The sequence below is a fragment of the Coregonus clupeaformis genome, chromosome 26 (assembly GCF_020615455.1).
Source record: "Coregonus clupeaformis isolate EN_2021a chromosome 26, ASM2061545v1, whole genome shotgun sequence".
Classification (NCBI taxonomy): domain Eukaryota; kingdom Metazoa; phylum Chordata; class Actinopteri; order Salmoniformes; family Salmonidae; genus Coregonus; species Coregonus clupeaformis.
The window spans coordinates 1,513,500-1,538,769 of NC_059217.1; the positions used below are offsets into that span (position 1 = coordinate 1,513,500).

At 41.4% G+C, this 25,270-nt stretch overlaps 1 protein-coding gene across 3 annotated transcripts in view; it reads right to left on the minus strand.

Annotated features, from left to right (window-relative positions):
- The window catches only part of LOC121540498 (CMP-N-acetylneuraminate-beta-1,4-galactoside alpha-2,3-sialyltransferase), a 108,169-nt gene that overhangs the window by 26,884 nt on the left and 56,015 nt on the right, over positions 1–25,270 (minus strand). For all 3 annotated transcript variants that reach the window (XM_041849413.2, XM_041849412.2, XM_041849414.2), the window contains 3 exons: positions 24,434–24,497; positions 23,763–23,858; positions 23,304–23,490 (listed from right to left, as the gene is read on the minus strand). In XM_041849413.2, coding sequence (XP_041705347.1) covers positions 23,304–23,490; positions 23,763–23,858; positions 24,434–24,497 — 347 coding nt within the window. The remainder of the gene's footprint in view (positions 1–23,303; positions 23,491–23,762; positions 23,859–24,433; positions 24,498–25,270) is intronic.

Below are 25,270 nucleotides of genomic sequence, written 5' to 3' on the forward strand. Positions count from 1 at the left end.
GACCTCTCTCTGTTGGTGGTCTCCAACAGCACAAGTCTTCCAGCTTTTAGACCTGACCACTGCATATCAATTACAAGGGAGCTCAGCCAGCCCAGAGCACCTCAACATCTCTTCTCATCAGACGTGGTTTCAAATACTAATTTATATAATTTCAAATACTTTGAGCTTTTGCTTTAGCCTGCTTGGAGTGCCAGCTGGGCAGGATTTGCCATTTTGGGACTATTCTATTTGTTCATTAAGTCAGGCAAGCTTAATCAAGCACAGGTGATGTATTTGAAATTATTTCAGGTTCATATTTGAACCACGGTCTGCTTCTCATGTTCTTCTGCCTTGTGATTAGTCGTTCATTCTTCTCTTCAGCTGAGAAACTGGCAAAGTGAGAGCTGATGCTTACCAGTTGGTCAGGGAATTTTAACCCAAGTCATCTGTACAAATAGACCAGAGTGCTTCCTTTGATATTTCCAAATAAAGAGTGACTAAAATATAGCCAAGTGGCTTTGAGGCGGTTTGGCTGTGTGCCCAGGACAAGCCCAGACACAACACACCGCTCTGTCAGACTGGTTCTGAATAAAGGGCCTTTCTGATTCTGACAGGGCAACAACATCACAGCAAGGGACACATAAAGCCAGGCCCAGGGACACAGTCCCCCCCACCCCCACCCTCCTGTAGAACATGTGGTCTCAGGTTTCACCTGGTTGTTCTGAGGGTGAAAAGTGATGGAAGATGACACCTATACTTACTTATTGGGAATTGCCTTTATTTGATTTATGATACAGTATATTGTCCAAGGTCTTGTTCAGATTCAACTTGCCACAATCAACAAAATATACCCAATTGCACTCTATACTCCTCTGTAAACTGGTAATCTCTGTATACCCGTCGCAAGACCCACTGGTTGATGCTTATTTATAAAACCCTCTTAAGCCTCACTCCCCCCTATCTGAGATACCAACTGCAGCCCTCATCCTCCACATACAACTCCCGTTCTGCCAGTCACATTCTGTTAAAGGTCCCCAAAGCACACACATCCCTGGGTCGTTCCTCTTTTCAGTTCGGTGCAGCCAGCGACTGGAACGAGCTGCAAAAAACACTCAAACTGGACAGTTTTATCTCCATTTCTACCATGCTGTTGTTGTCTTAGGTCTCTCTTCATGTAGTGTTGTGGTGTCTCTCTTGTCGTGATGTGTGTTTTGTCCTATATTTTTATTTTTACTCCCAGCCCCGTCCCCGCAGGAGGCCTTTGTCTTTTGGTAGGCCGTCATTGTAAATAATAATTTGTTCTTAACTGACTTGCCTAGTTAAATAAAGGTTAAATAAAATAAATACAATAATGTCACATGTCAGTCACACATACAGAGTTCCAGGTCCTGTAGCAAGATCCCAAGCTAGGTCTGGGGCAGGGAGGAGAGCCAAAAAGTTCCAGGTCGTAACCTAGCCTACTGTGGTGGGAGGAGGTCCAGGAAATCAGGGCTAATTTTTTTGTGGGGAGGCCACTCTACTGCACTAAGCTTACTGTATATACTTCACAGAGGTGTTCCAGAGAACCACAGACCGGTTTAGGGAGCCCTGTGACTATTACAGCAACAAGGGGTTCCTTTTACAGGCTAGGAGTTTATAAAAAAAACAAGTAAAGAACTACCTCACAGCACAGGCTGTTTGTCATCTGTGTTTTCTTTAGTCAAAAAGATAGATTTGAAGGCCTATGTATCGCACGCTTAGATAACTAACTCCGTAATCTAGCCTGTAAAGGAGTGGCCTTCACTAAAGACATTCCTTTTCAAATGTATTTATCCAAAGTACTTATGCTAAGTATTTATAGAGCAAGTTGTGGTTGTATGTCCTCAGTTCAGACAAGATGGCACCGACAGACACAGTCACCGTTTCTATCTCCTAGCCAACTTTGCAGTATTTCTACGAAAGTTTCTAGCATTATTTCCTACAACTGAAAATATATTTTGGACATTTGATCGGTTGTCACTCACCAGAGATATGACCAGAAGTTCGTCTTCCCTGACCTGGATCTTTTGTTTAGATTTCCCAAGGCAGCCGCATTCATCCCAGGTGCTCCACCAGAGGGAGGAGAGCTCGGGTTCTAGTCAGGCGGCGAGCAAACCATCCACCGCTTCCGAGTATATTACTCGCTAACATTCAGTCCCTGGACAATAAAGTAGATGAGCTCAGGGCTAGGATCTCCTTTCAGAGAGACATAAGGGACTGTAACATACTCTGTTTTACAGAATCAAGGCTCTCTCCCTATACATTGTCCCCATCCATACAGCCAACAAGGTTCTCTTTACATCGCGCGGACAGGAAGAAAGAACTCTCTGGAAAAAAACTAAGGTGGGAGGTATGTCTCATGATTAACAACTCATGGTGTGATTGTGGTAATGTGCAGGAACTCAAGTCCTTTTGTTTTCCCGATCTGGAAAATCTCACCATCAAATGCCGACAACATTACCTCCTGAGATAATTATCTTTGGCTATTGTCACTGCCCTGTATATTCCCCCCCAAGCCGACATCACGATGGCTCTCAAGGAACTACACTGGACTTTGTGCAAACTGGAAACCTCATATCCTGAGGCCGCATTTATTGTAGCTGTGGACTTTAATAAAGGAAATCTGAGGAAAACACTCCCGAAATTCTACCAACACATCTCCTGTGCTACACGAGGAGAGAGCACGCTTGACCAATGTTACTCTCCCTTCCGGGATGGCTACAAGGCCCTTGGTAATATTTAAAATTATATAATAATATTATAATAATATAATAATATATAATAATAGGTAATATGTACATGTAGTAGAGGTAAAGTGACTATACACAGATAATAAACAGAGAAGCCTTTTGGACCTACACCTGGCGCTCCGGTACCGCTTGCCGTGTGGTAGCAGAGAGAACAGCCTATGACTAGGGTGGCTGGAGTCTTTGGCAATTTTTAGTGCCTTCCTCTGACACCGCCTGGTATAGAGGTCCTGGATGGCAGGAAGCTTGGCACCAGTGATGTACTGGGCCGTACGCACTACCCTCTGTAGTGCCTTGCGGTCCGAGGCCGAGCAGATGCCATACCAGGCGGTGATGCAACCAGTCAGGATGCTCTCAATGGTGCAGCTGTATAACTTTTTGAGGATCTGAGGACCCATGCCAAATCTTTTCAGTCTCCTGAGGGGGAATAGGCATTGTTGTGACCTTTTCACGACTGTCTTGGTGTGTTTGGGCCATGATAGTTTGTTGGAGATGTGGACACCAAGGAACTTGAAGCTCTCAACCTGTTCCACTACAGCCCTGTCGATGAGAATGGGGGAGTGCTCCACCCTCCTTTTCCTGTAGTCCACGATCATCTCCTTTGTCTTGGTCACGTTGAGGGAGAGGTTGTTATCCTGGCACCACACGGCCAGGTCTCTGACCTCCTCCCTATAGGCTGTCTCATCGTTGTCGGTGATCAGGCCTACCACTGTTGTGTCGTCAGCAAACTTAATGATGGTGTTGGAGTCGTGCCTGGCCATGCAGTCATGGGTGAACAGGGAGTACAGGAGGGGACTGAGCACGCACCCCTGAGGGGCCCCCGTGTTGAGGATCAGCGTGGCAGATGTGTTGTTACCTACCCTTACCACCTGGGGGCGGCCCGTCAGGAAGTCCAGGGTCCAGTTGCAGAGAGAGGTGTTTAGTCCCAGGATCCTTAGCTTAGTGATGAGCTTTGAGGGCACTATGTTGTTGAACGCTGAGCTGTAGTCAATGAATAGCATTCTCACGTAGGTGTTCCTCTTGTCCAGGTGGGAAAGGGCAGTGTGGAGTGCAATAGAGATTGCATCATCTGTGGATCTGTTGGGGCAGTATGCATTGTAATTTTGAATTCCGTAAAGTGAGTGTGGAAGAGTGACAAGCCACCTAGGTCTGACAACTTTGATGGAAAATTACTGAGGATGATAGCAGACTATATTGCCACTCCTATTTGCCATCTCTTCAATCTAAGCCTACAGGAAAGTGTGTGCCCTCTGGCCTGGAGGGAAGAAAAAGTCATTCCGCTACGCAAGAATAGTAAAGCACCCTTTACTGGCTCAAACAGCTGACCAATCAGCCTGCTACCTACCCTTAGTTGTAAACTTTTGGAAAAATTGTGTTTGACCAGATACAATGCTATTTCACAGTAAACACATTAACAACATACTTTCAGCATGCTTATAGGGAGGGGCACTCAACATGTTCAGAACTTACACAAATTACTGATGATTAGCTGAAATAATAAAAAAATAAAAAAATAAAGACCTGCCACTGGCACTGAGTAAAGCCTGTGTGTCTGATGACTCAACATTATTGGGCTCCCGAGTGGCGCAGTGGTCTAAGGCACTGCATCTCAGTGCTTGAGGTTTCACTAAAGACCCCCTGGTTCGATTCCAGGCTGTATCACAACCGGCCATGATTGGGAGTCCCATAGGGCGGCGCACAATTGGCCCAGCATCGTCCGGGTTTGGCCGGTGTAGGCCGTCATTGTAAATAAGAATTTGTTCTTAACTGACTTGCCTAGTTAAATAAAGGTAAAAAAAACAAACAAAAACAAACAAACAAAAAAATATATATATATATATATATATATATACACGTCAGCTACCACAGCAAGTGAAATCACTGCAACACTTAACAAAGCGGTGCAGTCAGTTTTAGAATAGAAGGCAAGTAATAAGCTTGCACTAAATATTTCAAAATCTAAAAGCATTGTATTTGTGGCAAACCATTCACTAAACCTGAAAACCTCAACTAAATATTGTAATGAATAATGTGGCAATTGAGCAGGTTGAGGAGACTAAACTGCTTGGTGTACCCCTGGATTGTAAACTGTCATGGTCAAAACTGTCATGACTTGCCCTCATGGGTTGAGGATCAAACATGCCAGCTAGTTAGTTTTATACATATTCTTCATACAATTCAGTATGGTATAATGATAGAACTGGTATAATGACACAAATATTCTCCAGTCACAACAAGTGCTGAGTTTCAAAGTCTAGTATTATCCAATTGAGGTAAACAGTGTGGTAAAGATGGGTACATACAGGTAACTGCCAAAATAATGAAACACCAACATAAAGTGTCTTAATATGGCATTGGGCCACCACGAGCCAGAACAGCTTCAATGCACCTTGGCATAGATTGTACAAGTGTCATAACTCTATTGGAAGGATGTGACACCATTCTTCTACGAGAAATTCCATAATTTGGTGTTTTGTTGATGGTGGTGGAAACACTGTCTTAGGGTCTGCTCCAGAATCTCCCATAAGTGTTCAAAAGCACAGGTGCATAAAGATGGCGGCCAGCATGCACTAACCACTAATTGCTAATTTTGATAAGTTTGCTAAATTAATACTCTTTTTTTTGTATGGTCATTAGCAGAGTACACATGATCCCAATTTTAGCTTCAAGACGCTGGCAATTTGGAAAACCGAAAAATGTATTGACACATTAAACCATATCGCGCTCTGTAGTTTAAAAACTCAGTGGATAGTGCTAAAACAATGACATCCTATCTGAATTATGCCATCTTTATGCACGTTCGCCACTGGGTTGAGATTTGGTGACTGAGACGGCCATGTCATACGGTTTACATCATTTTGGTGCTCTTCAAACCATTCAGTGATGGCCAAAATAATGGCCTGCCCAGCATTTTTACACATGATCCTGAGCATGATGGGATGTTAATTGCTTAATTAAGTCAGAAACCACACCTCTGTGGAAGCACCTGCTTTCAATACACATTGTATCCCTCATTTACTCAAGTGTTTCCTTTATTTTGGCAGTTACCTGTATCTTCCACTTCATGGTCACAGGGTCTGATCTGATGCCATGTTTCAGTGTTTTTCTCTCTTGACGTTTCTTTTCATCAACATTAACCCTGGTATTTCCTGGGCAAAGTACGACACCATAGTTAACACAGGACAAATAGGTGCTCATGGCTTGGTAAAGTTAGCCCAGGGATTCTCTCTTAACGACTCGGTCATACCGACAGCGTCATTGCATCAATGTTGCATAATAAATTCTGCACTCATTTCTTTCATTATGTACATTGTTTACTAGATATGTGTGCAACAAAAGTTCAACATTCACCTTTTGCTACTATTTCTGTCAAGTCTACGCATACAATTTGATGCACATGTTGGATATAATGCACTGCAACTGCCTCTGCAATGCAAAGCTGCAAGGCAAATGCAGCAGTACATTGAAAATGAATGTACTTCTGGCAATGACACTGTTGGTCTGATGGAGGCATGTCTAACTTCCCACTGCCCTCTACTGGTTAGCCTGATTAACCTAAAGTTTTCTAAAAATGTCCCCTAACGTGTGACAGAGGTTCCTAGGGATGTTCTCCAGGGTTGGGGTCAATTCCACAAATTCAATTCCAATTCAATTCCCTCTCTCTATAAATTCCATCAATTCAATGCATCTCATCTCGAATTCCAATTATTAGTAAATTCAAAACTACCATTGCTAATTAAATATTCTGCCCCCAAAATTCACTCAATTCAATTAATCTGAAATTCAAATTCTAAGTCAATTCAAAAATAAAATTCTTAATTCAATATTCTGCCACCAGAGCCACTGGAAAACGTGTGGCGAGACAGCATTTTCCCCAGTAATCTGGTGTGGAGACGCCACACCACTTTCAAAGCAGCAGCACTGAACGTGTTGACCATATATATCCATTAGTTCACGTCATAGAAAAACGTATACAAATGTTTTGCTACGGAAAATAAAGCAGGTGTTTCTTATTGGACAAGATTACAAAGTACCTCCCCCAATTTCAGCCAATTTGTCTCTGGGATTTCATGCAGTAACCTCCACGCTGTCTGCGACAGGTGGGTTCCCTTGTCAGTCACAGTGGTCTCCTAGCTACAGCCTACAGAGCCTCATTTTTACGTTATAGCCATTTTTGAATTTGTGGCTGTGGTAACTAGCGACAACCCTCCTCTCCTGCCTGCCTGCCTGCCTCATGAGAGAGCAAACACACATTTTCATGGAAAACAAGGTACGTGTTAATAAAAGCAGTTAAGTCATCCTCTAAAACTATCTAGAATGATCCAATCTAAAGCTAACAAACTACTAACATTATCTTTAGTAGCCTAGCTAGTTAGCTAACATTATCTAGCTAGGTTGATGTAATCATGCAGCCAGCAGCTAACGATAAAGATTCAACCATCTGCTGCTGCTACCCAAGGCCAAGGGATACAGAAGTTTCTGAAAATGTTAGTCAGCCAGTTTGTTAGTCCAGTAATGTTGGCATATTATTTTATTTCCACTGCTGGTGATTATTCACAAATGTTCCCTATTGAATCGGCTTCCGGTTTCGCAACAAAGCCTCCTTCACTCATGCTGCTAAACATGCCCTCGTAAAACTGACTATCCTACCGATCCTTGACTTTGGCGATGTCATTTACAAAATAGCTTCCAACACTCAACTCAGCAAATTGGATGTAGTCTATCAGTGTCATCCGTTTTGTCACCAAAGCCCCATATACTACCCACCATTGTGACCTGTACGCTCTCGTTGGCTGGCCCTCACTACATATTAGTCGCCAAACCCACTGGCTCCAGGTCATCTATAAATAACTTCTAGGCAAATCCTCGTCTTATCTTAGCTCATTGGTCACCATAGCGTTCCAGCAGGTATAACTCACTGGTCATCCCCAAAGCCAACACCTCCTTTGGCCGCCATTCCTTCCAGTTCTCTGCTGCAAATGACTGGAACGAACTACAAACATCTCTGAAGCTGGAGACACTTATCTCCCTCATTAACTTTAAGCATCAGTTGTCAGAGCAACTTACCGATCACTTAGCCCACCTAACTACCTCATCCCCATATTGTTATTTATTTTGCTCATTTGCACCCCAGTATCTCTATTTGCACATCATCTTCTGCACATCTATCACTCCAGTGTTAATACTAAATTGTAATTATTTTGCACTATGGCCTATTTATTGCCTTACCTCCATAGTTTACTACATTTGCACACACTGTAAATATATTTTCTACGTTTTTGTTTATTCCATATGTAACTCTGTGTTGTTGTTTTTATCGCACTGCTTTGCTTTATCTTGGCCAGGTCGCAGTTGTAAATGAGAACTTGTTCTCAACTGGCTTACCTGGTTAAATAAAGGTGAAATAAAATAAAAAATAAAAAAATGTACCTTTTGTTGAAGGGCGACTGCACTTCCTGATTTGGCCTCGTTTTTCATTAATGCTCATTAAGAAATGTTAACGGCCATGACAGAAGGCAAATGAGAGTAGTCTTGGGGGTGTGGTTTGATGTGGGTGTTTCTTGGGTGTGTCTTTGCCGTTCAATCACAACAAACAAGGGCAGTAGCGAGTACAGCGAGGTAAACTAAGCTAGCTTTGCCATAGAGAGAACAAAGTTTTGAAGTTGAGGACTTCTCCCCTCCTGACTGACTAGTTATCTCAAGATGGCCAGCTAATTCAGTTCTATGTGTAGGCTAAAGCCTGTGCTGACCTTGTGTTTAGCCAAGCTGACAGTAGCTAGCTAGCATAGCTTAGTGATAGCTGCAGCTGGCTATCCTATCTAGCTGTTATTTCTCTCTCAAATAATTTATGGCAAGATAGCAAGAGCCAGTGTCTGGAATGTGTTTCATAAGACACTCGTTCTACAACATTTTTGCTATGAAAGTAGCTTGCAACTTAGTTTCAACGTTTTATCATGTCATGTAAATACATGATACAGTGGAAACGGTATCAACTGCGAGTTGAATGCCCGGTTTTGAGTCAGCTCAGCTGTCTTACACAATTCTATAACTGGCTAGTTTTGTCTCCTCTCATCTTATGTCCGCTGTTAGATATTTCCCGGAAGACAAATCCCAGAACTAATATCACTACAGTTTACAAGTTCAAACACTGGAATGTGAGATGTAGGCCTAATCTACACCTCTATTAGGCTGATAGAAATCCTAATTATTTTATTTAATTAATTTAATTTTGAGTATCATTATTCTCATTCTGAACATTATTCTCATTCTGAACTTCTAACACGAGTGGGACAGGTGTGGCTACGTGACAATGATCACAAGAGCAGCTGCTCACCGATTTGACAGCTCCAACGCAGTTCCACCTCCGACACTGCCAAAACATCAGCTATGCAGTTGTCGGCTATCGCCGGTTAATGCTTGATCTGATTGAATCTAGGCCATTCTAAACAGTGTTTTGATCATTTTCAAATGTAATAGTTCCATGTAGAATAAACCATCCTTCACATAACACTGTAGAAGAAGGTTTTTGCTAATATAACAATGTGCAAATATTACATTGTCATTCACAGCCACTACAGATACTGTACCTATCAACATTTTGTCTGGTGGTGCTGGGGCTACCTTGCCAAACATGTCAGTCGTCATACCTTCCTTTATGGTGTCCCATATGCCCCCCGTCCCCCATTGATAGTACCATTCAATTCAATAATAACAAAAGACAAAAAGTAATAATGTGTCTTTCCCAATTCAGACATCAGGATCAACCTGTCTTTCAGTCAGAGAACTCCATGACCAAAGCTTCTCTTCTGTCCTCCATCCATAGCCGTGGGAAGTAGAGGTGCTGAGGGTTAAAAAAGTAACAAATAAAAATACATTCACAAAAGTAGTGCAAAAACAAAATCGCAGCAACCCCACCGCCAAACTACTTCCCACAGCTATGCCTCCATCTGTAGAAAAACGAGGTAGAGTTGAGTCACACATGTATTGAAAGGGTGGTGTTATCATGTCCGTATAATCAGTTTGTCTGTCTGTAAATGTTGTTTATTGTGGCCGCACTATTTCACAGAGTCAAATCCCTGTACAAGCAAATGTATTTAGCGAAAAAAGGTGATTCTGATATTACTAAACACTTGTAATGTCCTGTCTTATTAGTAATTTGCCAGAAGATACCGATCCTACCATTACGGCTGTTTACACTGGGGCCAGAACGCAATCATGGTTACATTAAGACACCGTGGAGCTGGCGCGAGATATGGGTCAGAAAATGCAGAGATGGGATATGCCACTGTACTCCAAATTTGACCTCTATCCACACTGCTCCATCGAAGATGAAAATACTGTTTGTTTTCCTGGAAAACTGCCCTTTTCGTCCTCATACTAGCTAGCAGTAGCCACAACAGCCATTGTGGAATGGCACGTTGCGTTGAACACAAAAGAGCTGTATCAAAGACGATAAAGGTACAACTTAGAATACAGTGGCAAATCCCATCCCTGCACTGAGGTACGTTTTTCAACACATATCTCGCGCCTTGATTGCGTTCCGACCCCAGTGCAGCTCAGTGTAAACAAGCGTAACGGTAGGGTTGGTATCTTCTGGCAAATTAGTAATCACCTTTTGTCCCTACTTAGGTGTTTACCAGCGCCAGTAGATCAGCTCCAGGCCCCTCCCGTCACAGATACGGGTCATGAGGGAGCCTGACTTACAGATCCAACCCAACTCCTATCACAGAGAAAGAGAGGGAGGGAGAGACTGTCACTATACAGTCATGGTTGAACATAGCGAATTAGAGATGATGATTCCCAGCTATAACAAGGGACATGTGCTAGCACTGTCATGCTGGTATTACTCACCCATCTACACACAATACACCATAATAACAAAGTGAAAACATGTTTTTAGAAATGTTTGCAAATATATTAAATTAAATACAGAAATATCTAATTTACATAAGAATTCACACCCCCGAGTCAATACTTTGTAGAAGCACCTTTAGTGGCGATTACAGCTTTGAGTCGTTTTGGGTATGACTAGGCTGTTATGGTGACCGTATTACCGCCACACCGGCTGTCTATATACAGTGCCCTCCACTATTATTGGCACCCCTGTTTAAGATGTGGTCGAGGACTTCCAAAAATTCTCATTTTTTTTATAAACAACATAGAACCCAAATGCAAAAAAAGAGAAAAATCCAACCTTTTATTTAAGTACATTACTTTGGTGGTAAAAAAAAAAATCACACATTTAGAAAAAAAAAACGTGAAATCATGTGTCCCACAATTATTGGCACCCCTAATAATTGCGCAGAAAATTTTAATTGATTTTTTTAAAAATATATTTTTCTGTAGTTGCTAAAGTTGGTCAGGGTATCTAGGAACTTTTAATTAGTAATTCATGACTTCCTGTTTCCCTGGGGTATAAATATGACGTGACACAGAGGTCTAATTCTCTTACCCATTTGTCAACATGGCAAAGACAAGAGAACATACCATTCAAGTAAGGCAGATTTGTGTCGACCTTCATAAGTCAGGCAATGGCTACAAGAAAATAGCCACTCGCCTTAACTTGCCCGTATCTACAGTCAGAGGAATCATTAAGAAGTTTAAAACAACTGGAACAGTGACAAACAAGGCTGGAAGAGGTCCCAAGTTTATCTTGCCACAACGCACAGTGAGGAGGATGGTAAGAGAAGTAAAAAAAAGTCCTAAGCTCACTGTCACAGAATTGCATCAAAGAGTGGCATCTTGGGGTCACAAAGTCTCCAAAACAACCATCAGACACTCTCTACATGCCAACAAGCTGTTTGGGAGGCATGCAAGGAAAAAGCCTTTTCTCACTAACACTCACAAACGTAAACGTCTGGAGTTTGCTAAGCGGCACTGGGACTTCAACTGGGATCGTGTGCTTTGGTCAGATGAGACTAAGATTGAGCTTTTTGGCAACAAACACTCTAAGTGGGTCTGGCGTAAAACAAAAGATGAGTATGCCGAAAAGCACCTCATGCCCACCGTGAAGTATGGTGGAGGATCTGTGATGCTGTGGGCCTGTTTCTCTTCCAAAGGCCCTGGGAACCTTGTTAGGGTGCATGGCATTATGAACGCTTTGAACTACCAGGACATTTTAAATAAAAACCTGATGGCCTCTGCCAGAAAGCTGAAGATGGGTCGTCATTGGGTCTTTCAGCAGGATAATAATCCAAAACATGTGGCAAAATCTACACAAAAATGGTTCAGCAGTCACAAACTCAAGGTCCTCCCATGGCCATCTCAGTCCCCAGACCTCAACCCAATCGAAAACCTGTGGGGCGAGCTAAAGAGGAGAGTGCATAAGAGAGGACCCAGGACAATGGATGATCTAGAAAGATTGTGCAAAGAAGAATGGTCAAAGATCCCTCTCTCTGTGTTCTCCAATCTTGTGAAATGTTATAGGAGGAGATTAAGTGCTGTCTTGTTGGCAAAAGGGGGTTGTACAAAGTATTAACATCAGGGGTGCCAATAATGATCCTGTGGAACAGCGCCGGAGAAGATGGCTGCCGTTTTACAGCCCTCTAACCAATTGTACTATTATGTGTGTTTTTCCGCGTTATTTGTAATTTATTTTGTACATAATGTTTCTGCCATCGTCTCTTATAACCAAAAAGAGCTTCTGGATATCAGGACAGCGATTACTCACCTCGCATTGGACTAAGATTTTTTCTTCAACGAGGCGGCCGCGAAGGATATCATACAGACACCCGACAAGGCCCAAATCCCCGTCATTCGCGTGAGGAAGAGACGGAGATATCGCGGACGCAGATCCGGATGCCTTGTAAGGATCCGACGGCGAGCGAGTAAACTGCCTCTTCCATCAATCCTATTAGCCAACGTTCAATCTTTTGAGAATAAAATGGACGATTTAAGATTACGGTTATCCTACCAACGGGACATTAAAAACTGTAATATCTTATGTTTCACGGAGTCGTGGCTGAACGACAACAATGATAACATTCAGCTAGCAGGCTATACGCTACATCGGCAGGACAGAACGGCTGACTCTGGTAAGACAAGGGGTGGCGGTCTGTGTATATTTGTAAACAACAGCTGGTGCACAAAATCAAATACTAAGGAAGTCTCGAGGTTTTGCTCGCCTGAGGTAGAGTATCTTATGATAAGCTGTAGACCACACTATTTACCAAGAGAGTTTTCATCTATATTTTTCATAGCTGTCTATTTACCACCACAAACCAATGCTGGCATTAAGATTGCACTGAATGAGTTGTACAAGGCCATTAATCAACAGGAAAACACTCATCCAGATGCAGCGCTCCTAGTGGCCGGGGACTTTAATGCAGGGAAACTTAAATCTGTTCTACCTAATTTCTACCAGCATGTTAAATGTGCAACCAGAGGGAAAAAAACTCTAGACCACCTTTACTCCACACACAGAGACGCATACAAAGCTCTCCCTCGCCCTCCATTTGGCAAATCTGACCATAACTCTATCCTCCTGATTCCTGCTTATAAGCAAAAACTGAAGCAGGAAGCACCAGTGATTCGGTTAATAAAAAAGTGGTCAGATGACGCAGATGCTAAGCTACAGGACTGTTTTGCTAGCACAGACTGGAACATGTTCCGGGGATTCTTCAGACAGCATTGAGGAGTACACCACATCAGTCACTGGCTTCATCAATAAGTGCATCGATGATGTCGTCCCCACAGTGACCGTACGTACATACCCCAACCAGAAGCCATGGATTACAGGAAACATCCGCACTGAGCTAAAGGGTAGAGCTGCCGCTTTCAAGGAACGGGACTCTAACCCGGACGCTTATAAGAAATCCCGCTATGACCTCCGACGAACCATCAAACAGGCAAAGAGTCAATACAGGTCTAAGATTGAATCATACTACACTGGCTCTGACGCTCGTCGGATGTGGCAGGGCTTGAAAACTATTACAGACTACAAAGGGAAGCACAGCCGCGAGCTGCCCAGTGACACAAGCCTACCAGACGAGCTAAACCACTTCTATGCTCGCCGAGGCAAGCAACACTGAAGCATGCATGAGAGCACCAGCTGTTCCGGATGACTATGTGATCACGCTCTCCGTAGCCGATGTGAGTAAGACTTTTAAGCAGGTCAACATTCACAAGGCCGCAGGGCCAGACGGATTATCAGGACGTGTACTCCGAGCATGTGCTGACCAACTGGCAAGTGTCTTCACTGACATTTTCAACATGTCCCTGACTGAGTCTGTAATACCAACATGTTTCAAGCAGACCACCATAGTCCCCGTGCCCAAGAACTCTAAGATAACCTGCCTAAATGACTACCGACCCGTAGCACTGACGTCTGTAGCCATGAAGTGCTTTGAAAGACTGGTCATGGCTCACATCAACAGCATAATCCCAGAAACCCTAGACCCACTCCAATTTGCCACGCCCAACAGATCCACAGATGATGCAATCTCTATCGCACTCCACACTGCCCTTTCCCACCTGGACAAGAGGAACACCTACGTGAGAATGCTATTCATTGACTACAGCTCAGCATTCAACACCATAGTGCCCTCTAAGCTCATCACTAAGCTAAGGATCCTGGGACTAAACACCTCCCTCTGCAACTGGATCCTGGACTTCCTGACGGGCCGCCCCCAGGTGGTAAGGGTAGGTAACAACACATCTGCCACACTGATCCTCAACACGGGGGCCCCCTCAGGGGTGCGTGCTCAGTCCCCTCCTGTACTCTCTGTTCACCCATGACTGCATGGCCAGGCACGACTCCAACACCATCATTAAGTTTGCCGACGACACAACAGTGGTAGGCCTGATCACCGACAACGATGAGACAGCCTATAGGGAGGAGGTCAGAGATCTGGCCGTGTGGTGCCAGGACAACAACCTCTCCCTCAACGTGACCAAGATAAAGGAGATGATTGTGGACTACAGGAAAAAAAAGAGGACTGAGCACGCCCCCATTCTCATCGACGGGGCTGTAGTGGAACAGGTTGAGAGCTTCAAGTTCCTTGGTGTCCACATCACCAACGAACTATCATGGTCCAAACACACCAAGACAGTCGTGAAGAGGGCACGACAAAGCCTATTCCCCCTCAGGAGACTAAAAATATTTGGCATGGGTCCTCAGATCCTCAAAAAATTCTACAGCTGCACCATCGAGAGCATCCTGACTGGTTGCATCACCGCCTGGTATGGCAACTGCTTGGCCTCCGACCGCAAGGCACTACAGAGGGTAGTGCGTACGGCCCAGTACATCACTGGGGCAAAGCTTCCTGCCATCCAGGACCTCTATACCAGGCGGTGTCAGTGGAAGGCCCTCAAAATTGTCAAAGACTCCAGCCACCCTAGTCATAGACTGTTCTCTCTGCTACCGCACGGCAAGCGGTACCGGAGTGCCAAGTCTAGGTCCAAAAGACTTCTCAACAGCTTCTACCCCCAAGCCATAAGACTCCTGAACAGCTAATCATGGCTACCCGGACTATTTGCACTGCCCCCCCACCCCATCCTTTTTACGCTGCTGCTACTCTGTTAAGTATTTATGCATAGTCACTTTAACTCTACCCACATGTACATATTACCTCAACTACCTCAACTAGCCGGTGCCCCCGCACATTGACTCTGCAACGGTACCCCCCTGTATATATAGCCTCCCTACTGTCACTTTATTTTACTTCTGCTCTTTTTTTCTCAACACTTTTTTTGTTGTTGTTTTATTCTTACTTTTTTTGTTTAAAATAAATGCACTGTTGGTTAAGGGCTGTAAGTAAGCATTTCACTGTAATGTCTGCACCTGTTGTATTCGGCGCATGTGACCAATAAAATTTGATTTGATTTGATTGAATTGTGGGACACATGATTTCAAGTTATTTTTTTTCTAAATGTGTGATTTTTTTTTTTTTACACCAAAGTAATGTACTTAAATAATTGGATTTTTCACTTTTTTTGCATTTGGGTTCTATGTTGTTTGAAAAAAAAAGATAATTTTTGGAAGTCCTCGACCACATCTTAAACAGGGGTGCCAATAATTGTGGAGGGCACTGTATTATCATGTGAATGATGCCCAGCATAAGGCAAGAAACAATGCCTTTTTTCAACATTTTAGGCTAAACATTCTGATCTGTTGTGTCAGCCTCTTTGCATAAAACAGTTTTTTGATGCTATTGGTTGTATTAATTTGGGATCTATTGCATCCCACAACTGTCCCAGACTATGTTTGGAATATTTATTTCTCGCACAGAATAGGTCAACTTTTGTACTATGGGGGATAGTAGACTGACATAGGCTAGTGCTTTTGCGGTTCGTTAGGCCTACTCATCTTGTTGGCTGACGAAAAGTGAATGTGGACAGTTATTCCAATATCTTCAATATGCACCTTGGAATTGGATAAGAACGTGCGCAGTTGCGTCCCCGATGTGTCTGTCTTCACTTGTAGCCTGTGAGAAAGACCCGATCACTTGATGGAGAGCCATGTGAGTGAGAGGTGCTTCGGCGCAAGCAGCACTCAGGGAGAAGGGAATTATCATTATTATATTCAGCCCAAGGGCACAATGGCCACTGGCTGCAAAAGGCATGTATTTGTTTTAGGGGGCATTACGGCCACACAAAGGGGATGCCGCTGGGAAATTCGAGGCATTAGCAAGTGCTTGTCAAATTGTGAATGAGAGACTGATGACGTGTGTACAGTCTGCGCAAAAAAAAACTAAGCAGAGCTCATGCCTTTCATGTGACTTTTTTCAAATCATCCGGCTTTTTCAAATCATCATTAGAGTCGCATCATGCAGCCTTACAATGTATTAAACGCCTAAACATAATTTATAGCCCAACATTTGTAGAACAAATAAAGTTACATTAATAACTCTAAATTAAGCATATAGGAGTATCTATTTCTTTGTTAACCGCTCAACACAGAATAGCCACATGTGTGCACTCCCTCATCATTTGGAGAAAATATCCTTTCTATTTTATTCAGCTTTGTTCAATTGTATTCTTAATGCTATAAAATAATGCCACGGAACTTTAAGCAAATATTTTCTGCTAAATTAAGTGGTGTAGCCCACAGCCATATGGCATAGCCAGATGATGACCTAACATAAGTACAACTCAGAGTATGCTATTCTGTTCATCTGAAATAGACTACATTTTCTTCATATCATGTTTCTTTAGACCTGTCTAAAATAAATAATGGATTTATTGTGAAGGTGTAGGCTATATTACATGGATTTATTAGACTATTTTAAATGTAGATGTTCCAAAGGTCTGCATCAGTGACTTGTAGGCTATGTGTGGAAGCCAGGAGCTACTAAATGTGTTTATGTTAATTAATGGTCAATTACTGTGAGACTGGAAGTTATTTGCTTGACAATCATTCTATAGATTTTCAATGGCATTCAAGTCTGGGCTTTCGCTGGGAAACTCAAGGGCTTTTACATTCTTGTTCTGAAGCCATTCCAGCGTTGCTTTGGCTGTATGCTTGGGGTCATTGTCCTGTAGGAACGTAAATCTTCACCTCAGTCTAAGGTCGTTTGCACTCTGAAGCAGGACCTCATCAAGGATTTTCCTGTATTTGACTCCATTCATTGTTCCCTCTATCCTCACCAGTCTCACAGTCCCTGCCGCTGAAAAGCATCCCATAGCATGATGCTGCCACCACCAAGCTTCACGGTAGGGATGGTGTTAGACGGGTGATGAGCTGTGCCTGATTTTCTCCAGACAAAGCGCTTTGCATTCAGGCCAAAGAGTAAAATGTTTGCCTTATCAGACCACAGAATATTTTGCCTTATGCTCACATGCCTTTTTGCAAACTCCAGGCGTGCCATCATGTGCCTTTTTCTCAGGAGTGGCTTCCGTCTGGCCACTCTCCCATAAAGCCCAGATTGGTGAAGTGCTGTAGAGACTGTTGTCCTTTTGGCAGGTTCTCCCATCTCAGCCAAGAAACTCTGTAGTTCTGTCAGTGGTCATTTGGTTCTTGGTCACCTCCCTGATGAAGGTCCTTCTTGCTTTAGGCAGAGTCTGGGTAGTTACATATACTTTTTTTAATGTCCCAATGATGGAGACCACTGTGCTCTTGGAAACGTTCAACACTCTAGAAATTGTTTTATACCCTTCCCCAGATATTTGCCTCATCACAATTATATCTCTGAGATCTACGGACAGTTCCTTGGACTTCATGGTATAGTTTCTGCTCTGACATGCACTGTCGACTGTGGGACCTTATATAGACAGGTGTTTTTTTTTTTCTAAATCGTGTCCAAACAATTGAATTGGCCACAGGTGGACTCCAAGTTGTAGTGACATTTATAGCCTAATTTTATTTGATATGAATTCGGAGAGCTAAAATGCTGAAATATTAAAGCATTGAACCTCTCACTAAAGGCTTCAGTCATACAAAAGATACACTTAAATCTGAACTGGTTCTCCAGCAGATTAGTAAGAATGGCTCACCCCTTGTTAAAAAATGGCCTTTTTCCCTTTACCCAGATTAAAACCTCTCACTTTCGTTAAAAAAAAAATGAAATCATCTCCAAAATATAGCTATTTTTAAAACAAGCCATAGAGAGCTGGTTGCAATTTCAGTTTCATCCACCAGAAAAGACAGAACAAATATTACAACAAATATTATGGTTAAACTCAAATATACTAATTGATTAAAAACATATTTTTATTTTATTTTTAAAAAGGTATCATCTTTGTTAATGATATTATAATTAGGACTGGTGGAGTTATGTCAAACATGCAGCTAACAAAAATATATGGAAATCTCTGCTCTATCCAAAAATCAACTGATTGCAGCATTAGCGCAAAAATAGAGGAGGCAAGTGAAAGGAGGAGAAGGTAAGGAACTTGTCTGTCGGTCCTGCACCAAAGCCAAAATGTGTTAGAATTTGTGATGAATAAAAAAGTATACCAATTCCATTGAAGGACCAAAAAATGTACAGTTGCACCATACAGGTTGCAAAATAGTTGGGAAGAGATTTTCGATGTGCTGATTCCACAACAAGCTCTCACAGTCTCACGTGAGAATTAGACGTTCATACATGGTTCTAAAACATCACATTTCTAAGTGTATAAGGCTCTGTTAAGGCATTAACTATTAATTAATCTTAACAACGAATGGTTAAGGTAAGGGTTAAGGTTTGGGATCGGATTAAAACAAAAATCTCAAAAACTTCTTGGAGCATGCAACCTTTTGCACCAGAGGCAAATGCTTATGCCCATCCGCCATCCTCGTCCACAACACCCTAGCAAAACCCAAACCTACTTGAAGGTAACAGTGTTCACTGTCGCCTCTAGTGGCCGGTTTCCACGTCATCTCCCGATGTCCTCAGACATGGATGGATGTCTAATACTGACTTGTATCACGGGTGACCTGGCTGGATCCCATGGCACATGGTTCATGAACTGATACACAAAACAACGTCTGATTCAAAACGTAATAGTTTTTTCATTTAAATTATTATACAAAACTCTTGCAACCAATAGAATATCTGCACACTTTGTTGAGAAGAGACAGAATCGTTAGATTACTTGCTTTTGTAGCTTGTGTTTGGTCACAGGTTCAGGAATGGCTGAAAAATCACAACTTTTACCTAAAACTAACTCTGTAAATAGCAATGCTGGGTGACTTGAAAAGCCATAGTCAATTGATCAACAATATAATAATAATTGTTTATCTGTAGAAACTATGAGAATAGAAAGGTTCATAACTTTTGTGAAACATCACAGCACAGTTGAAAAATATATGGCAAGTAGAAAACCGGAAGGCTTTCAGAGATAGATGGGAGGGGTTGAGAGTAGCTGAAGGGTGGGGCAAAAAAAAAAAAACTAATTTAAAATGTACCGTGTCCATAAAATGTATATAGTATGTACTGTATAAGCTGGAAGTAGAAGTGTAAGTATTGTTGTACATTAGTTTACTCCAATTGGAGGGGTGGTAGGGTTAGGGGAAAATCAAGGAAAATATATATATATATATATATATATATATATATATATATATATATCACTTTTTTTTATATGAGGGATTAAAAATGATGCAAACAATTACATTGATAGAACGCACAATCTATCTGCAATATTAAAGCTGATCTACCCCCTAAAAATTTTAATAAAGTTGTAGTGACATCTCAAGGATGATCAAAGGAAATTGGATGCACCAGAGCTAAATTTGGACTGTCATAGCAAAGGGGTGTGAATACTTATGTAAATTAGATATTTCTGTATTTCATTTTCAATAAATTTGAAAAAATTCTCAAAACATGTTTTCACTTCGTCATTATGGGGTATTGTGTGTATATGGGTGAAGAAACATATATTTAATCAATTTTGAATTCAGGCTGTAACACAACAAAATGTGGAATAAGTCAAGGGGTATGAATACTTTCTGAAGGCACTAGTATCATAGCGGCATAGCCTATCAAATAATGACATGTAGCAAGCTAGCTAACATAGTAGCTAGCTATAAACAGAATTTAGCTACTTACCTACAAGACACCAGTCTCAGGTTTGACGGTTGACAGCCAAAGTAGAAGCTAGTCGGATGTAATCCATATCCTGGCCATCTGCCAAAGATTGTTGAACAACTTTATGGAAGCCCATTTTCACGAGAGTAGCTATTTCCCGAGCAAGGGCAAGTACTAACCACACGTCTTGTCTGGGGAAGACGTTCCAGTGGGCTAGTTAGTTTTACGTGATCCGGTGCCGCGGGTTTGCTCATTTTCGACCATTCAATTGGTCCTCTTAAGGAGTTGGTTGCAATTTCAATTTAATCCTCCAGAAACGACAGAACAAATAATGCAACAAATAGTGTGGTTAAATTCAAATATACTAATTGACAAAAAACCTTAATTTTTTGACAGAATGTTTAAAAAAGGTATAATCTTCGTAAATGATATCATCGGTAGGACTGGTGGAGTTATGACTCACATGCAGCTAACAAAAACATATGGAAATGTCTGCTCTACCCAAAATTATAACCAAATAATTGCAGCCTTACCGCAAAAGTGGAAAAGGAAAGTGGAAGGGGGAGAAAGTAAGGAACTTGTCTGTGGGCCTTGCATTAAAGAACATAATTGGTTAAGGAAAACTGTGATAAATAAAAAAGTATATCAGTTTCACTTAAGGACCAAAGGATTGACAGCCGTCCCATTTAGATTGCAAAATAGTTGGGAAGAGATTTTTGACGTACCGATCCCATGGCATAGTGTTTATGAACTAACACGCAAAACGACACCGGATTCAAAAATTTGAATCTTTCAATTTAAATTATTATATACAATTCTTGCTACCAATAGAATGTTATTTATATGGGGGATACAATCTTCCCAGCTCTGCAGATTTTGCTGTGAATAGACAGAATCATTAGATCATTTGTTTTGGTTCTGTCCATTTGTAGCTTGTTTTTGGACACAGGTCCAGGAATGGCTAAAGGATTGCAATATTTACCTGGAGCTAACCTTGCAGATAGCATTACTGGGTGATCTGAAAAGTCATAATAATAATAATAATAATAATAATAATAATAATAATAATAATAATAATATGCCATTTAGCAGACGCTTTTATCCAAAGCGACTTACAGTCATGCGTGCATACATTTTTGTGTATGGGTGGTCCCGGGGATCGAACCCACTACCTTGGCGTTACAAGCGCCGTGCTCTACCAGCTGAGCTACAGAGGACCACATAGTCAATCGATCAATAATATAATAATACTTTTAGCAAAAATGTTTATCTTTAACTCACAATCTGTAGAAGCAATGAGAATAGAAAGGTTCAGAACTTTCGTAAAACATCACAGTACGGTTGAAATATATATGGCAAATAGAAATCCTATATGGATGGTGTTAAGAGATAGATGGGAGGTATTGAATGGAGTTGAAGGATGGGACTAATAACAAATAACAACAAATAATAACAAGATAACTAATAATGTAAGCATACTGTGTCCATAATAAATATATAGGTTGTATGTTGGGAGCTTTTGGGAAAGAGCACAGTTAGAAAGATATGGCAAACCGGATGGACATCATGAAAATGATCGGAGAGGTTGCTCGCCCGCAAAGCAACCCAATCAGTCTTTCCCCAGAAAACACAGTGCCAACACATATTTATAGGCAAAAGGGGGCATGAATTGTTGACATAATTGCAATCCAAACCCATTATTTACCCGTTGTGACGCACTCAGGTTCCAAAAAGACTGGCTTTATGACCAAAATTATCCTATATACATATTTATATAATAAATGTTTCTGACTCATATCGATGCCACATAGGACATTTTCAAAGGGATTAGTTGGGTTTCAGGGGCAGTCGCTCTTTAAGTAAATCAGGTGTCATTGAAACCCAGCCAAATGGCGGATTTGCAACATTTGGAATCGTTCAGCACCCACCTTTTGCAGTCAGACTGATTGCAAGGTAGAGAGCAAAAAGTTAATAAGACAACCTAAACCATATGAACTGGCTACACCATCTCAATAACGGGCACAATAAATCCAACCACTAACAGATTAGAGTAAATAAATAAAAAAGTAGGTTACTTATCTTTGTGCTGCATAATATAAATAACAATCCAAAAAAACATAAATAGAAACAAATAATTTGAAAAATGGACCAGCAAAACAGCATGCTGGGAAATATGTTAATCAACCCCTGACACCATTTAACATTTATTTTTCCAAGGCTAGAAGTAAGCAATACAACATGTTGTCATCCTCTGCAGCTCAGTTGGTCGAGCATGACAACGGCAGTATAGTGAATTCAATTCCTGGGACCACCCTTACATAAAAAATGTATGCATGCATGACTGTAAATCGCTTTGGACAACAGTGTCTGCTAAATGGCATATGTTGTGGAATTATAAAGCAATACAGAATAATTGAGTAAACAATACTCAGTGGAATTTGAATTTTGCCTCCATATAAAGGGCATCCTTAAAGGATAGTTAATCCAAATTACTAAATGACAATACCATAGTTCAGACTGCTTATAGGTAAGGAAACCAATATGTAATTTGGGTGAACTATCACTTTAATCTTACTGGAAAAATATCACGTTAACTCCTCATAGGAAAGCATTAATTAAATAATTTAGACACAGTAATGTATATAATTATTTGATTCAAAACTAAGTTTGCATTCAATTTCAATGCTAAATGCATTAACTCCAGTAACTGGAATTTGCACAATTATAATACAATTCAAGTTTTAAAATTCTAAATTCCAATTCCATTCCAATGATGTTTTTATTTTCCAATTCAATTCCAATTCCGACAGTCTGAATTCCAATTTAATTCCAAATCCATTCTAAGGATGTTTTTATTCTTCAATTCGAATTCAGACAATTTAAAATCCAATTCAATTCCAATAAAACAACAATTAAGACTGCTGCAATTTCGATTAAATTCCAAGTAAATTCTCCACTTCCTGCTTGAATTCCAGAATTGAATTTGAAATTAAATTGACCCCAACCCTGATGTTCTCATGACTTTAAAGTTTTCTCCATGAATTGGGACTCCATTGGAACTTTACCTAACGTTGTAGGAATGTTCACTCTTAGCTGGATTACCACTTACCAGCCTCTCTTTAAAGATGATGGACCGCAGCCATTTGAAGTCGAGAGCTTTGAAGGCAGAGAGGACGAAGAGGGAGTCCTGTTCGTAGCGTTCAGTCTTCTGGATGGCTCCCTCTGGGTAGGTGATACGCATAGTGGTCCGGGAACCCACATCCTTCTCATAGCCACTCACTGGGGCCTCGTTCAACCTGCAACACATACAGGTCAACTGGGATTATGAACCTATACAAATAGGGTTCTCACAATCACAGAGCATTGGCTAGTTCTCAATTTGTCTTTCCTCAATTCCTCAATTCCTCGCATCCTCTCTCTTCGCATCCTTCTCAAAACATATTGGAGAAGGTCAGATAACTTCGGATGTTCTCCTCTAGTGCTGAGAACGAGGCAAGGATAGACGATGTAAGGAATCTAGGAAAGATTATTTAAGAATCCTGGTGTTGATGTGCCTTTTAAAACTGACCTTGCAATCACATTGTACTCGTCAACCCTTGCACCCATAGACTTGTTGGCCAGAATAGCACCATTTCCCATGATGATGCACTTCTTACAACTCAGACTAGAAGAGCAGGAAAAGAACAGCAGAAAAACACAAGTTCTGTAAGGTTTGTGAAGAGAGGAAAATGACAAATACTGCACAGTGATTCATTTGATTCTGATATGATTAGTAGTTGTCCAATCGCTATCAGGTACCCTGACAGCATTATGTAGTAGAGAATGTTACCTCTGTTTAGTCTGAGTTCTACATTCCAGGTGGAAAATTAAACACATTCCCAATTTCCTTAGTTGATGATATCAGGTCGGCAGATAGTGGCTGTGGAAAGAACCAAGCCCTTAACAAGACAGAACGCTGGAAAATCAGCAACGTTTTCGGGATTGGTAGAACATATTTCTTGCCTGGTCCCAGATCTGTTTGTGCTGTCTAGCCAACTTATATGGTCGTTTTGGCATGACAATGACCATAAGAGTTGGCAAGTCAGCACAAACATTTTTGGGACCAGGCTAGAATATTTCTGAGTAAGCCGAGAGTTTGCATACTGGAGGTTAGTTTCTGAATGTCCTTGAGAAGCAAGCATGACCCTTTAAATATCCCAAGATGCCCCCTGATGTTGTTGTGGTAGAGGTGTGACATACCTGTCCAGCTCATCTCCCAGACCATAGCGCTTTGTGGCAGTCAGAATATTATCTATGATATTTTCTGAGGAGAAAATAGAAGATTGTTAAACAAGCACATTCTCCTGGCAGCAACCCTTGGACCCCAGGGAATGAGGTTACATCACAACCTTAGAATACAGACTTTTATGTCAAAGATAATTAAACAAAAAACACTATAGTAAATACTACAGTAATATTGGCAAAAACACTACAGTAATTACTATAGTATATACTACAGTTTTTACTATAGTAATACTACAGTATTTATACTGTGACTCATTTCAGGAAACTAGGCGTATGTTATGCGTCACTACTTCACAGGAGAGCCATTTCAATGTAAAACATTTTTTCAATCAAAATGCGTTTTTTGGCAGAAATGCTTTCTGGAACATGTGAACTTTCATGTGCCTTAATAACAAACGTGTATGCCATCTGTAAATACGAATACAATTGTTAAATTACGAGCCTAGTTGGTTTAGCCACCGAAAAAGACAGGAACCTTCCCGCTAGTCATGATTGGCTGAGATAATGAGTGGGCTAGACATGCCGAGAGATGAGTTCGGATTGGTCTGCCATAGTGGTCTGCATGCTTTTGTCTATAATATGAGCTGGTCAGTATGTGTAGGTAATCCTTTCTAACGTGGCTTTTTTTAACGATATCACGTAGTAGAACAGCAAAAAGCAAAAGTGTTGCTCTCCAGTGGAATTAGAGTATGATAACTAAGGAGATGGCAAAAATTCTGGCGTTTGAGTGCAAATATGCAGAGGGAGTCGAAAGAGAACACACAGAAGACTATTGTTTACAACACCTGTCTC